The sequence below is a fragment of the Periplaneta americana genome, chromosome 8 (genome assembly GCF_040183065.1).
Source record: "Periplaneta americana isolate PAMFEO1 chromosome 8, P.americana_PAMFEO1_priV1, whole genome shotgun sequence".
In the NCBI taxonomy this organism is placed as follows: Eukaryota; Metazoa; Arthropoda; class Insecta; order Blattodea; family Blattidae; genus Periplaneta; species Periplaneta americana.
Genome location: NC_091124.1, coordinates 32,906,327 through 32,922,509, shown reverse-complemented (window position 1 = coordinate 32,922,509; position 16,183 = coordinate 32,906,327). Strand labels below are relative to the sequence as shown.

At 37.8% G+C, this 16,183-nt stretch overlaps 1 protein-coding gene across 5 annotated transcripts in view; it reads left to right on the top strand.

The window, feature by feature from the left end:
* Cep164 (centrosomal protein 164) overlaps positions 1-16,183 on the top strand; it is a 138,466-nt gene that overhangs the window by 43,504 nt on the left and 78,779 nt on the right. For all 5 annotated transcript variants that reach the window (XM_069832716.1, XM_069832717.1, XM_069832719.1 and 2 more), the window contains exons 2-5: positions 10,725-10,836; positions 11,641-11,771; positions 12,087-12,241; positions 13,857-14,256. In XM_069832716.1, coding sequence (XP_069688817.1) covers positions 10,725-10,836; positions 11,641-11,771; positions 12,087-12,241; positions 13,857-14,256 — 798 coding nt within the window. The remainder of the gene's footprint in view (positions 1-10,724; positions 10,837-11,640; positions 11,772-12,086; positions 12,242-13,856; positions 14,257-16,183) is intronic.

The following is a 16,183-nucleotide window of genomic DNA, read 5'->3' as shown; positions in this document are numbered from 1 at the left end:
CAATCAACTTCTGGTGTTGTGCACAGGAATTAATTTTCTCAAAGAAAAATAATAAAAAAAAAATCACTCCATTTTGAGTGAAGAGCAGTATTTTCTTCATTCCACTTTGCTATTTTCTCTGAAGTCACATATTTCTTCAAGCACTAGAAAACTAGTCGCCGGAGTGCTACTACCTGCTCTCGGGGTTTATGGCCTGTTATTCTGGGACTAGATCTCACGCAAAGTACTCATGAATTAATTCGGAAGGTCTAATTGAATGAGTAACAGAAATCTAGCAGTAATTCATATTTTTTTTTACCGTTCTTATGCGCAGTAATAATGAGTCCGCCAATTTATTCAGACGTGTGCAACAATCGAGAGAATATTCTCGGACTACCAGATTCCGCGCAACAAAATATTGCAGAAAGCAGTCTTCAGTTTTGTGCTCAATTTCGAGTGTGTAAGTTGTGTTCAGGGCTGGGCAAAATACTGACATCCAAGTATTTGAAATACAAATACAAAATACCGTACTTAAAAAGTTGTATTTGAAATACAAATACAAAATACTATAAAAAATTAACCAAAATACATTTGTATTTCAAATACTCAAAATACATTTGTATTTGAAATACTTACTCGATACAATATATAGGATGTTTCAAAAATACGGCGCATAATTTCAGGTATGTATTTCCCACATGTATACAATCAAAATAGTTCATTACAACATGTGTCCGGAAAAGCTTCATTTCCGAGTTATGGCCTTCACAACATTGAAATTCACCGGAACGTTTTTCTTTCCGCAGGTCGTTGTCATTACAGAAGATGTTCAAAATGTCCACCTCCTGCTTGAATATAGACCTCACATCGATGTCTCATTGACCTGCGAACACGATCCCAAACTCCAGGAGTATTGCGTATGTCCTCAGAACATGCCACAATTCGATTCTGAAGGGATTCCAAATCAGGCACCGGAGACGAATAAACCAATTATTTTAAATGGCCCCACAAGTAGAAATCGAGAGGGTTCAGATCAGGTGAGCGTGGAGGCCAAGCAATTGGGCCACCTCTACCTATCCATCGATCAGGAAACCTTCGATCCAAGTACCGGCGAGCCGTACGACTGAAGTGTGCAGGAGCGCCATCATGCAAGAAGTGAATGTGTTGACGATTGATCAGTGGAGTGTCTTCTAAAACATGGGGTATGGTGTTTTCCAGGAAGTTTGTGTACGCCTGCCCCGTAAGTCTGTTTACAAGTACATGGGGTCCAACTAATCGATCACCAATGATACCGGCCCACATGTTGAGGGAGAACCGCACCTGGTGATGAGATGGAACAGTTGCACGTGGGTTTTCTATACGCCCATACATGCTGATTGTGGAAATTTGTTATGCCATCTCGTGTGAACTATGCTTCATCTGTAAATAATACTAAGGCAGGAAAGTTCGGATTTACACCACACTGATGCAAGAACCACTGACAGAACCTAACTCGTGCAGGGTAATCTGCTGGTGTCAGGGCCTGTACACGTTGCAAATGATAAGGATACAATTGATGCTCTTTCAACAGTCTCCAGACAGTCGTATGAGAAACATTGACTTGCAACGCTACCCTTCGTGTGCTGATAGGAGTCATGTTCACAGCCTCCAGAATCTCCTCCTGTACTTCTGGAGTTTTAGATCTTGGTCGCCCCCTTCCCAAACCAGGAGAGTTAAATTTTCCATACTCGCACAGACGGTAATGGAGACGTACAAATGTCTTCCGATCTGGACATTGTCGCTGTGGGTACCTCTCCTGGTACAAACGACGAGCCAGCGCAGCATTGCCGTCCGCCTTACCGTACATGAAGTGTATCTCTGCCAGCTCTTGATTTGAATACATGTCGCACAGTCTAACGCCTACACAACACTGAATATAACCTTCGCCTCGGAATGAACTGTCAGAGTGCCCTCTTAATGTCTCCTTTGACGGCAACGATCTGCGGAAAGAAAAACGTTCCGGTGAATTTCAATGTTGTGAAGGCCATAACTCGGAAATAAAGCATTTCCGGACACATGTTGTAATGAATTATTTTGATTGTCTACATGTGGGAAATACATACCTGAAATTATGCCCCGTATTTTTTAAACACTCTGTATAGGCCTAAAGAAATAAGAATAGCCTATTACTGAAAATCTAAAATATTATATTAACATTAAAAGTATTTTTACCTCGAAATTTTATATAAACACTGTAACTGAACATTCTTCCTTTTCCCAGTCAGCAATGAAATCATGCTACATATGAATAATTACTGCTCCCTTTAAAAAAAAAAAAAAAACAGTTTCTCAAGAAGTTTATCAGATAAGGATCCCCTTGCCTGTGAATGGATAAATCCTGCAAAACAGAACAGTCTTACTACAGGTGCAGAGGTACACAAACTTGTATTATACTTTATAAAAGCTTGTTTCACTGTTGGGTAATTCTCTAGAGTGTACAGGGTTGTTCCTCTGCCATTGAAGATGAGATGGCTACCTGACACTGCCTCACCAAATGATAAGAAGAGGACACAGAATATGTGTGTGAAACCAGCTGAGCAGTTCTCTGTTACACCTGTTTATATCATGTTTGAATTGCAATATTTGAGAGACTGAGTCATCGAGTTCGGCAAGGAAACTTTGATTAATATTTCAAGACATCTGATATAATTTCTGAGGATTTGGGTTTCCTAGACGCATTCCATAATGCTGACCATTTAGCAAGTGTTGGGTGATGGATCCTTGATGTTGTTGGAGATTTCTTTATGGCATTAAGAGAACCAGTTGTGGCAAGAAAACTAGCAGATCTGAAATGGATAGGCAAATAACACAAAAGTTCATTCGTCAAATCCAAATCCAAAACTTGAATGACAAGAAGAAAAAAAAAAGTATTTTAAGTATTTGAAATACAAACTACATCAATTTCATGTATTTAAATACAAAATACAAAATACCGTCGAAAATTCTTACAAATTAGAAAATACAAAATACAAATGTATTTCAAATATTGCCCAGCCCTGGTTGTGCTATGAGATACAGTACAGAACAACGCACTTTTATTTGTAATACTTTCGCAAAAAAGTATTCGTGGAGAAGGTGTCGCCGTAAGTTCCGTCGTAAATTTCCCGATTTTCCTGTGCCGGATAAAACAATATACTGACTAGTAAAGAAGTTCAAAGAGACAGGATCTGTACAAAATAAGAAGCCTCGTGTGAATAAACGTGTATTAACAGAGGAGAAATTTACAGAACATTTACAAGAATGAGGTAAGCTCTTGTTTTTATCGTACCGCATATTAGGGATCTCGCTTTGATGATAGGAAGGCCACTCCTAACTTACAGCATGCGGGGGCCGCTAGACTTTCGGTTAAGCGACGGCGTTTCGTCTCGTCCACCCTGTATTTGAAGAAAAATAATAGAATGTCTTTTCAAATGTTTATCTTCCTGAAGGAGATCTCAGCAATATGCCGTACATTTCTCAGATATATACTCAGGCACCGAGATATTCAATAACATTTTCATAAAACTATAATAATTAACACTGAAAATCCGGAGATATCAAATGTTTATCTTCCTGAAGGAGATCTCAGCAATATGCCGTACATTTCTCAGATATATACTCAGGCACCGAGATATTCAATAACATTTTCATAAAACTATAATAATTAACACTGAAAATCTGGAGATATCTGGGGACAAGATATTAATTTCGGATACATTCCAGGGACGAATTTTGTTCGGGAACAGAAAGCAAAATTCGGGGACGTCTGGTAATATTACCCTAGGGTAACACGAGCAGTGTTGCCAACTCAGAATTCCATTTACCGCTGCACAAGCTTAAAAAACCGCTAAACTGTAGTTAAAAAATTCCAGATTTTTCTTAACACATCATTTCCAAATTTGAAATACAAACTATATAGTTTTAGGAACTGGAGAATTTTAGGTTTCAAATATTAAAAAAAATTCTAATATTTATAATACTCTGGATATTGAAATAACACTCACCTCTGCCCAGAAGCTTGTTGTGAATGGCAATTTTATATTGTCGAACAACAGAAAAACACTCGCTACTCTTTTTGTGTGTATAATTATCAGCATGGGTAATTAATTCTAAATATTTTGCATTCAATATCATCTTACACCATTTACACCGAGCTTTCGAACTATCACCGGTAACTTCTTCCACCCAGTCTTTCAACACATTATGCTTTTTTTTCACACATCTCTGAACTTTTGTACGTATGTAATTTTACGCGGCATATTCAAAACTGAATGAAGTAGATCAAGAATATACTGGACTCTTCGGAAATAATCACATTCACAATCACATCAGTCGGTTCGAAATCTGATTTCACACTGAGCTGGAGACGTGCCTGCTAACAATGTGTCTGGTTTTAAGTTTTAAGTATATCTGTGTTACGTAAGCTTTAATGTGGAATGGTAAATTAAATATATATCATAAATGAAAATAATAATTCAGTTCATTATCTATTCTTTATGATTAAATACATTAATTCATTTACAGAAACAATGCATACATTAGATTAAGAGTTTAATGAATGCGGAATACCTTATTTGTACAACAACAATGGATGAAGCAGGAAATGGATGTAGTTGCACCAAATCGAGTTCACATAAAACGTTGATATTGTATACTCGCACAATGAAAAAGTGTGTTAATAGCATACTAAACTCTGATTTATGATTAACTGTCATTGTCCGCAAGTACGTATAAAAATTATAACATCTTTACAGAAAAATAAACTTAAAAATATCATCGCTCTCTGCCTGGAATCATAAAAAAACGCCAAATAAATAGCTAGCCGCTGACGGTAAAATTCTGTAGCTGACGATAGTCCTAAAAACACCAGATTTAGCTACAAAACCGCTGACTTGGCAACACTGAACACGAGATGTTCCTTCACTATCAATAAGTAGACAGGTTATTATAATGCTATAATTTATAGTTAAATCGCAACATTATCTGTCTGTGGCTTCTGTAGTTTTTATTCTCCATCTAAAACGAGAAAGAGAGAGAATCTGCAAAGCTTTTCACTCAGGTTGGTGGCTGTCTGTCTGCATAGCGCGTATGTAACATACCCGTTTACATCAATTTCTTCATGACAATCTCCAGTAGGCTGCTGAAAAACAAATTACGGGAAATATTCGGTTTGGCAACTATGCTAATGTACACGTCACGTCGCTCACTGTGTCAGAACTCAAGATAGAGACGTCCTATAGCAGAATTTTTCAAAACAATTTTTATATCTTGAGCGACCCTCAGACGATCAATATATAGCATTACTTCAAAAGAAATAGACTCTTTCAATGTTTTATAAATCCAAAACTGTTAACGTTGTCAGGAATCAGTTTACATTGTATCATAAAGTAATTCCTCAAGTTTACTTCGGGAACTCACAAATGTTCGATATGTGCTCTTTATGTCGCACGGCACAAATCAAGGCGGATAGTCTAGTTCATCTCAAACCCTGTGTAACACATCCGCATCGACACTTCCCAAAGCTCTAGTGATGCGTTGTTTCAGCTCAGCTAAATCCTTAAAAAGTGGGGGCATAAATTTGTCTTTCACAAATTCCCAAAGAAAAAAATCGCACGGTATGGCCACCGTGCGAGATCGTAGTTGTCATCTGTTGCACAGCCAATCCAACACTGCATCTTAGGTATCATGCTTGCGCCAGCGCAGCAATCAGTGCAGTAGTAGCAACAGTGCTTCTTGTCGAAACTTCTACAGTTCTTCAATTTAACAGCGCAAAATGCATGTCGATATCACAGACAGCCATCTCAGCTATTATGCCTGCGCCAGGGCAACAATCAGTGCAGTAATGCCAACAGTGCTTCTTGTCGAAACTTCTACAGTTCTTCAATTTAACAGCGCAAAATGCATGTCGATATCACAGACAGCCATCTCAGCTATTATGCCTGCGCCAGGGCAACAATCAGTGCAGTAATGCCAACAGTGCTTCTTGTCGAAACTTCTACAGTTCTTCAATTTAACAGCGCAAAATGCATGTCGATATCACAGACAGCCATCTCAGCTATTATGCCTGCGCCAGGGCAACAATCAGTGCAGTAATGCCAACAGTGCTTCTTGTCGAAACTTCTACAGTTCTTCAATTTAACAGCGCAAAATGCATGTCGATATCACAGACAGCCATCTCAGCTATTATGCCTGCGCCAGGGCAACAATCAGTGCAGTAATGCCAACAGTGCTTCTTGTTGAAACTTCTACAGTTCTTCAATTTAACAGCGCAAAATGCATGTCGATATCACAGACAGCCATCTCAGCTATTATGCCTGCGCCAGGGGTAACAATCAGTGCAGTAATGCCAACAGTGCTTCTTGTCGAATCTTCTACAGTTTTTCAGTTTAACAGCGCAAAATGCATGTCGATATCACAGACAGCCATCTCAGCTATTATGCCTGCGCCAGGGCAACAATCAGTGCAGTAATGCCAACAATGCGTCTTGTCGAAACTTCTACAGTTCTTCAATTTAACAGCGCAAAGTTCATGTCGATATCACAGACAGCCATCTCAGCTATTATGCCTGCGCCAGGGTAACAATCAGTGCAGTAATGCCAACAATGAGTCTTGTCGAAACTTCTACAGTTCTTCAATTTAACAGCGCAAAATGCATGTCGATATCACAGACAGCCAACTCAGCTATTATGCCTGCGCCAGGGGTAACAATCAGTGCAGTAATGCCAACAGTGCTTCTTGTCGAATCTTCTACAGTTTTTCAGTTTAACAGCGCAAAATGCATGTCGATATCACAGACAGCCATCTCAGCTATTATGCCTGCGCCAGGGCAACAATCAGTGCAGTAATGCCAACAATGCGTCTTGTCGAAACTTCTACAGTTCTTCAATTTAACAGCGCAAAGTTCATGTCGATATCACAGACAGCCAACTCAGCTATTATGCCTGCGCCAGGGCAACAATCAGTGCAGTAATGCCAACAATGCGTCTTGTCGAAACTTCTACAGTTCTTCAATTTAACAGCGCAAAGTTCATGTCGATATCACAGACAGCCATCTCAGCTATTATGCCTGCGCCAGGGTAACAATCAGTGCAGTAATGCTAACAATGAGTCTTGTCGAAACTTCTACAGTTCTTCAATTTAACAGCGCAAAATGCATGTCGATATCACAGACAGCCAACTCTGCTATTATGCCTGCGCCAGGGCAACAATCAGTGCAGTAATGCCAACAATGAGTCTTGTCGAAACTTCTACAGTTCTTCAATTTAACAGCGCAAAGTTCATGTCGATATCACAGACAGCCATCTCAGCTATTATGCCTGCGCCAGGGTAACAATCAGTGCAGTAATGCTAACAATGAGTCTTGTCGAAACTTCTACAGTTCTTCAATTTAACAGCGCAAAATGCATGTCGATATCACAGACAGCCAACTCAGCTATTATGCCTGCGCCAGGGCAACAATCAGTGCAGTAATGCCAACAGTGCTTCTTGTCGAATCTTCTACAGTTTTTCAGTTTAACAGCGCAAAATGCATGTCGATATCACAGACAGCCATCTCAGCTATTATGCCTGCGCCAGGGCAACAATCAGTGCAGTAATGCCAACAATGCGTCTTGTCGAAACTTCTACAGTTCTTCAATTTAACAGCGCAAAATGCATGTCGATATCACAGACAGCCAACTCAGCTATTATGCCTGCGCCAGGGCAACAATCAGTGCAGTAATGCCAACAATGCGTCTTGTCGAAACTTCTACAGTTCTTCAATTTAACAGCGCAAAGTTCATGTCGATATCACAGACAGCCATCTCAGCTATTATGCCTGCGCCAGGGTAACAATCAGTGCAGTAATGCTAACAATGAGTCTTGTCGAAACTTCTACAGTTCTTCAATTTAACAGCGCAAAATGCATGTCGATATCACAGACAGCCAACTCTGCTATTATGCCTGCGCCAGGGCAACAATCAGTGCAGTAATGCCAACAATGAGTCTTGTCGAAACTTCTACAGTTCTTCAATTTAACAGCGCAAAGTTCATGTCGATATCACAGACAGCCATCTCAGCTATTATGCCTGCGCCAGGGTAACAATCAGTGCAGTAATGCTAACAATGAGTCTTGTCGAAACTTCTACAGTTCTTCAATTTAACAGCGCAAAATGCATGTCGATATCACAGACAGCCATCTCAGCTATTATGCCTGCGCCAGGGCAACAATCAGTGCAGTAATGCCAACAGTGCTTCTTGTCGAAACTTCTACAACTCTTTAATTTAACAGCGCAAAATGCATGTCGATATCACAGACAGCCATCTCAGCTATTATGCCTGCGTCAGGGCAACAATCAGTGCAGTAATGCCAACAGTGCTTCTTGTCGAAACTTCTACAGTTCTTCAGTTTAACAGCGCAAAATGCATGTCGATATCACAGACAGCCATCTCAGCTATTATGCCTGCGCCAGGGCAACAATCAGTGCAGTAATGCCAACAGTGCGTCTTGTCGAAACTTCTACAGTTCTTCAATTTAACAGCGCAAAATGCATGTCAATATCACAGACAGCCAACTCAGCTATTATGCTTGCGTCAGAGCAACAATCAGTGCAGTAATGCCAACAATGCGTCTTGTCGAAACTTCTACACTTCTTCAATTTAACAGCGCAAAATGAATGTCCATATCACAGACAACCATCTCCGCTATTATGCTTGCGTCAGAGCAACAATCAGTGCAGTAATGCCAACAATGCGTCTTGTCGAAACTTCTACAGTTCTTCAATTTAACAGCGCAAAATGCATGTCAATATCACAGACAGCCTACTTAGCTATTATGCTTGTACCAGAGGAACAATCAGTTGGAGTAATGGCTAGAGCGTCTGGCCGCGAAATTAGGTGGCCTGGGTTCGATTCGCGGTCGGGACAAGTTACCTGGTAGAGGTTTTTTCCGGGGGGTTTCCTTTAACCCAATATGAGCAAATGCTGGGTAACTTTCGGTGGTGGATCCCGGACTCATTTTGCCGGCATTATCACCTTCATTCATTCAGATGCTAAATAACCTGAGAAGTTGATAAAGCGTCGTAAAATAACCTACTAAAAAAAGCAATCAGTGCAGTAATACCAACAGTGCGTTTTGACGAAACTTCTACAGTTCCTCAACCTAACAGCACAAGTTAATGTTGATATCAGACAGTTTTTGTTTTATACAATGTTGAAAGTGTCTGTTTCTTTTTAGTAGGATCCCTGTATATTGTTACGTCATTGCAGTCAATAAATATTGACAAGCTACATTGGCCTCATATGATCAATATTTTATTGATGATAGCTATATTCAGAGTCTGGTTGGTATTCAGCAGTGTCAGATCAAAAGAAAGCAGTTATTATTTTAGTGTAGGCGATAAAAAAATTGCCAAAGAGAAACAGAGTGTGGGCTCTTTTGAAGATCCATTCCATAACACACGAAGCTCTCTGTAGTTTTCAGTAAAACTTTGCAAGGCTTCTCGGGTATCAGAATTTTGTTACGAGTCATTGTTTACATCTGGTGAGTTGTCAGCCATCTCTACGTTTTCACAGGTCATGTATATTGCACAACACTTGCCTCTAGCATCAGGGAATGGAAACATAGAGACCCGGCATTGTCAATAATGACCCTAAGACGATTAATATACAGAATGTTTGAAAAATAGACCGACAAATTAATTGTGGTAGTGGCCACAGAGTAAAAAAAATATGCCAGTGAAAACACCACAGTCCTATTTTAAATATTTTTCAAGTTATAATTCTGTGAATTTGTTAAAACCCAGTACCAATAATTATGAAGGTTAGACAATCTCTTGAAAGACCTAAAGAAGGAAAAGGGTATCTGTTATTTGTAGGAAAGAGATTCCCGATGTTTTGTTTCTTTTCGCTCAAATGGTTTTCACTTTTTAATAGGTAAAATTACGGAAACTCAGAGTGAATAGGTAGTGTATGGAGAGCTTTTCTCTAATTTCGCAGCAAGTTAAGAGCTGGAAGTTCGATGCTAGGTAGTGAACAAAATGTTCAATATGTATCATGTACATCAACACACTGCCTAATCACAAATCATGTTTATTTGATTTTTTTTTATTTTAGTTGGTTATTTAAGGACGCTGTATCAACTACTAGGTTATTTAGCGTCGATGAGACTGGTGATAGCGAGATGATATTTGGCGAGATGAGGCCGAGGATTCGCCATAGATTACCTGGCATTCACCTTATGGTTGGGGAAAACCTCGGAAAAAACCCAACGAGGTAATCAGCCCAAGCGGGGATCGAACCCGCGCCCGAGCGCAACTTCAGGCCGGCAGGCAAGCGCCTTAACCGACTGAGCCACGCCGGTGGCCGTTTATTTGATATCTCAAGAACAATTTAGGTTAGAAGATTGAAGCCATTTACTTTTGTGTGTGTTTTAATTAAAGAATATTTCAGAAAAAGTTATAGGTTTAATTTTGAAACACTCTGTATATTGCCAGTATTAAAAATATTTTAGTTTGAATTAGCAACATTATAATTCTGATAATAAAGATTGATTATCTGAGGGCCCTTTACAGTTTGGCAGATATATTTTCGTATGTTACTTTTTTTTTTTTTTTTTTTTTTTTTTATGAATGTGGAAATTTTCAAGATTGTTTCTATCTTGTGTTGTGGAAGGTTCCATTGTAAGATCTGTATTCCTTTCACCTTGTTTACACCTGCTGGTTTGTTTTAACAGTATTTTTGCATTACAGAGATAAGAGACTATGCAGTGAAGATTGGAATTAACCCGGAGAGTGAACCTCATCTGCTCCATTTTGCACGCGATGGTCTTATGCAAGCTTTGCCTCCTGGCTGGAAGCCATGGTGAGTTGTAAACTAAGTTAAATTTTAAATTATCATCAAATTAGCCTGGCCTGCTCCTTCAGACTATTCACACAATCCTTTTCACTGACCTAGTTCTTTGCTCTTTTTTTAAGGACAGCAAAGCAACTGTGGTCTCCCAGATCTAATAAAACAATTGACATATATATCATAAACCCAAACCTCTTCAAACTTCTTCCTTTAGGACTACAGAGCGTACAGAAATCGCAAAAAGACACTTGTTCAGTTTCGAGTTTTCTGTTTTTTTGTTCGGAAATTCTAAATTATTAAAATTGTAAAAATTCTTTTGAATCACTTAGGGTCGTATTCATAGACATTTTTAGCGCGGGCTTTCGGTGGATTATCAACGTTTTTCGTATTCATAAACCAGTGTTAGCGATAGGATATGATTTGAATTCTGTACTAGTAACCAGTGGATAGCCGGGGCTAGCTTAGTACGCTCGTAGCGCGTGCTGCGAAATGTCTATGAATACGGCCCTTAAAGTCTTCAGTGTTTCTTCCTTGCCTTTTTTTTATCTATGCTGCATTGTTATGACATTGTGAACAAGGCAGTTATTAATAAAATTCTAAAATGCTTAAATTATTTTGTTTTCTACATCAGTCATTTTTTATTGTTTGCGATTGGTTAATGGAACGATTTCAATTGTTTTTCTACTCAGATGATATTACATTTCTTACCAGCTTTATTTAATTTATGGACTGCTTTGGACCTCTTTTCTAGTTTTCATGAAAAACGATTCATTTTGATTTAAACAAATAACTTATGATTTATTGACTATGTTTTAGTTTCGATGAGGAACTGCAGTGTTGGTACTACTTCAACTTCAGAAGTGGAGAATCACGTTGGGAACATCCCCTGGATGATTTGTACAGAAACTTGGTCAGGAAGGTTCGATCGGAAAGCATCAGCTCAGCAGGTAAACTTGCTTTCAGCATTGAATTATAAATATGGCATATCATAAGTTAGCCTCATGGAATGTAGTCTGTTGTTGCTAAACTTACTATGAAATTTGACAATTGCGAAATCAGGTATGGAAAACTTTTCAGCATAGCATAGCTAGTTTTATAGCCGTGTTGTAATTTCAAATATTTTGTACTTCTAGGCCCACTATTTGTGTCGCAATATGTCAGGATTGCTGAGACGGTGTAATAATTTTATAATTGTTTTGCTATGAAATTATTAAACAATGAATAAGCATAGCTAAGAATAAAATGTTACTATAATTGTTTAGGTGAGGAAGATTCCAAGACGTCGGCCAAGGAAGACCTGAAGAGTTACGAGGAAGCTGCACCTTCGGCATCAGATACTATGCACAGTGTGCCACGTTCTTTAGAACCTCTTAAAGGTGGTGGCGGTGGCGTATTCAAGAAAGGACACATTCAGCTGGTATGTACAGACATTTTTTGGTTTTACTAAGGGATGGGATAGATAAGAGGAGCAGTGTGAGTGTGGGAGGGAGAGGGAGAGGAAGTAGAGAACTAAAGGAGAGTTAAGACAGGGATAGAAAGAGAGGTTGTGGAAAAATGATGGAGAGGGGATGAATAGAGAGAGAGGCACCTGTTTAAGTGAATCTTAATAATTATAATATTATTAAAATAATTCTCAGTTACCTGTTTCAGGGTGACTTCTTTAACGAACTAAATTAAGTGATAATAATTTCATGTGTAAATATAATACAAATTTGAAAACTTTAAAAAACTTCACTGCATGCTGTTCTCTTAGACCAGTATTTATGATTCATATGACTTAAGAAATTTGAACTCGGCGAAATTTTTTAAAGTTTTGAAGTTTCTGATAAGGTATTTTAACACCGTGAAGTTTTTTTTATAGTTTTGAAGTTTTAGACAAGGTATTTTAATACAGTGAAGTTTTTTAAAGTTTTGAACTTTTTAGACAAGGTATTCTAATACAGTGAAGTTTTTTAAAGTTTTGAAGTTTTTAGAAAATATGCTTTAGCACAGTGAAGTTTTTTTTAAAGTTTTGAAATTTTTAGACAAGGTATTTTAACACAGTGGAATTTTTTTTTATAGTTTTAAAGTTTTTAGACAAGGTATTTTAACACAGTGAAGTTTTTTAAAGTTTTGAAGTTTTTTAACACAGTGAAGTTTTTTTAAAGTTTTGAAATTTTTAGGCAAGGTATTTTAACACAGTGGGTTTTTTTAAGTTTCTGACAAGATACTTTAAAACAGTGGAGTTTTTTTTAAGTTTTTAGATAAGGTATTTTAACACAGTGAAGTTTTTTTTTAAAGTTTCGAAATTTCTAGACAAGGTATTTTAACACAGTGGAATTTTTTTTAAGTTTCGAAGTTTTTAGACAAGGTATTTTAACACAGTGAAATTTTTTAAAGTTTCGAAGTTTTTAAACAAGGTATTTTAACACAGTGAAATTTTTTAAAGTTTCGAAGTTTTTAGACAAGGTATTTTAACACAGTGAAATTTTTTAAAGTTTCGAAGTTTTTAGACAAGGTATTTTAACACAGTGAATTTTTTTTAAGTTTCGAAGTTTTTAGACAAGGTATTTTGACACAGTGGAATTTTTTTAAGTTTCGAAGTTTTTAGACAAGGTATTTTAACACAGTGAAATTTTTTAAAGTTTCGAAGTTTTTAGACAAGGTATTTTAACACAATGAAATTTTTTAAAGTTTCGAAGTTTTTAGACAAGGTATTTTAACACAGTGAAGTTTTTTTTAAAGTTTTGAAGTTTTTAGACAAGGTATTTTAACACAGTGGATTTTGAAGTTTTTGGCAAGATATTTTAACGTAGTTGTTGTTTAGTCAACAAGCGCTGTAATTTATTTAGTTTTCAACCAATAAGAGTTTCATATCTGACCAATCATGTGAGCTGATTGACTGTAAGTGAGAGAGAAATTATTGATTTCAAGGTCATCTTTCTGGCACCCTCCCTGTTCCTTAAACCTAAAAGTATTTTTGAAAAGTAAGTCGGGCGAAAGCTGCTTTAAAAATAAGGTATTGCAGAGAAGTTTTTTTTTTCACTTTTCAGGCTCCACTAAAGAAATCTCCAGTTCTATCACCTCTTGCTACTCCAAGTTCAGCTTCGCCTAAAAAGCCGCAGTCTTCCCCTCTAAGCAGTCCTGCTGGAAGCAAGAGTCCAACAGGGATGATGGACCCTTCCAAAGGACTGAAACCCAAAGAATCTGTATCGGAGGCTGCTGGCAGGGGCATAACCACAAGAATCGAGCTTGGTGGTGGCAGTACCAGAGACACAGCAGTGCACAAGGAAATACCAAGCCCAACTGCAAGAATAGATATCGACAGGATGGATGTGGGCAGCTTAGTCAAAAGAAATGAAGAGAGTGCATTGAGCAGGAAGGAAAGACTTTTGTCCGCACAGGAGAAGCATCCTCGGGGAATGACTGGACGAGGTGAACTAACTTTGACTGGTGAGTCAGCTTCAAGCATTTAATTTCATTGGAACAACTGGATAATACCCACGGCAGACCAATATCGATAGTCGACGGTACTCGCTGGCCACTAGTCACCGGGCCGTACCGAGCCGTATCAAACAAAATATAATCGAAATGGTGGTAGTCAAATTCGCGACTATATTCTTAAATAATTCACTCCATTAGTCAAGTTCAAGGTTTTATGTAGTACAACGGCGGTTTTTTGAATGCATTAAAAGAAAATGAAGATGTAATAAGATCATAAACTAGATTATCACAAGGAAATTAACAGGAAAAAAGGTGTGTTTCACGGAATACCATTAAAATGACGGAAAGTAAATTTCCGGTTAATGTTCGCCAAAACGTAAAGTATGTAATTATGACGGCGTTGCTGTTTTATTTCTGGCCTATAGAAAAATACCTAGCCTTTTACGAAAAAAAGAATTTAGGGACCATGAAATTATTCACCGCTTTCATTATAGGCCTATTATTTTTTTAATCAATATTACGAATCAAAAACTGTCATATTATATAATTTTAACTACTACATGGACGAATGAAATCAAGCTAACCTAACCAAAGCTAACCTAACCTAACCGAAGCTAACCTAACCAAAACTAACCTAACCTAACCAGAGCTAAGCTAAGCTAACCTAACCAAAGCTAACCTAAGCTAAGCTAACCTAACCTAACCTAACCAAAGCTAACCTAACCTAACCAAACCAAAGCTAAGCTAAGCTAACCTAACCAAAGCTAACCTAAGCTAACCTAACCTACTCGTAATATTTACGCAAATACACATTGTCGCTAACAGTGGTGCTATCTCTCAATAATGTTCAAAACGAAGGAGGTAGACAGAGAGAGAAAAAAAAGAAATATAGCACAAAACTGTTTTTTTCTCGAGACCTCATCTAAGACACGTAATAAGTCATGTAATCTACTTGCAATATATTTGGGCAAATACACTTTGTAGCTAACACTGGTGCTATCTCTCAGTAATGTTCAGAACGAAGGAGGCAGAGAGAGAGAGAAAAAATTCTCCCACCAACTACGCCACACACCAACGTCATGTTCTTATGTTGGTGACATTGTGTATTTACTTAAATTTGGTGGTAAACGTAACGGCACAGTTCAAAGTGACCGTGGTAATTCTCCAGTATAGCAATTTCATTTTCCATGTAAGTGCAATGTAACGAGTTTAATTTTGTTCCATTGTTTAATATTTAAGACACTGGTTTTCAAAGTACGTGCTGTGGAATTAAATTTTATTGGTATAGATATAAATAATTGATTGTGGTATACAGGGTGTTCATAAAGTCCATGAATTCAAAGTTTGAAAATGTATTGTATTAAATAACATTACATATGTGTATACAATTGCATATACGTATCTATATGGATTTACGTGTTGCAATGCTGATGCACTTTCACAGTTTCCTGGCAAGTATAAGTTCACGTGATTGCATATATTTTGCAACACACATCTCAATATTGATTGCGTCAATTGTTCGCATAATTACCTGCTTCAGATCTTCCAACTGGGGTTACATTTGTTTACAGTTTCTTTTAAGTACCGGTAGTCCCATAGAAAGAAATTCAGTGGGGCTAAATCGGGGAAATATGCTCAAAGATTTTAGGATATGAGTTGATCCTTCCCCCATTGCAGTCACGCCATTGTTGTTCTACATAGTTGCTGCATGTTTCACTGTAAATCTCTTAAGCATAACAGTCACAGTAAAGTAGCAATATATTTTCAAATTTATGAGTACAGGGACTTTATGACTATGCTGTACTAAGAGTGTTTGAAAAGTTCACAGCCTTAATTCATTCTTAAAAAATTGATGCTACCATGATGCTTTTTTCTTCTTCTAAGTAGATTTATTGGGAAGCAGTACATTTATTACAAGATCTTTATAATATATACA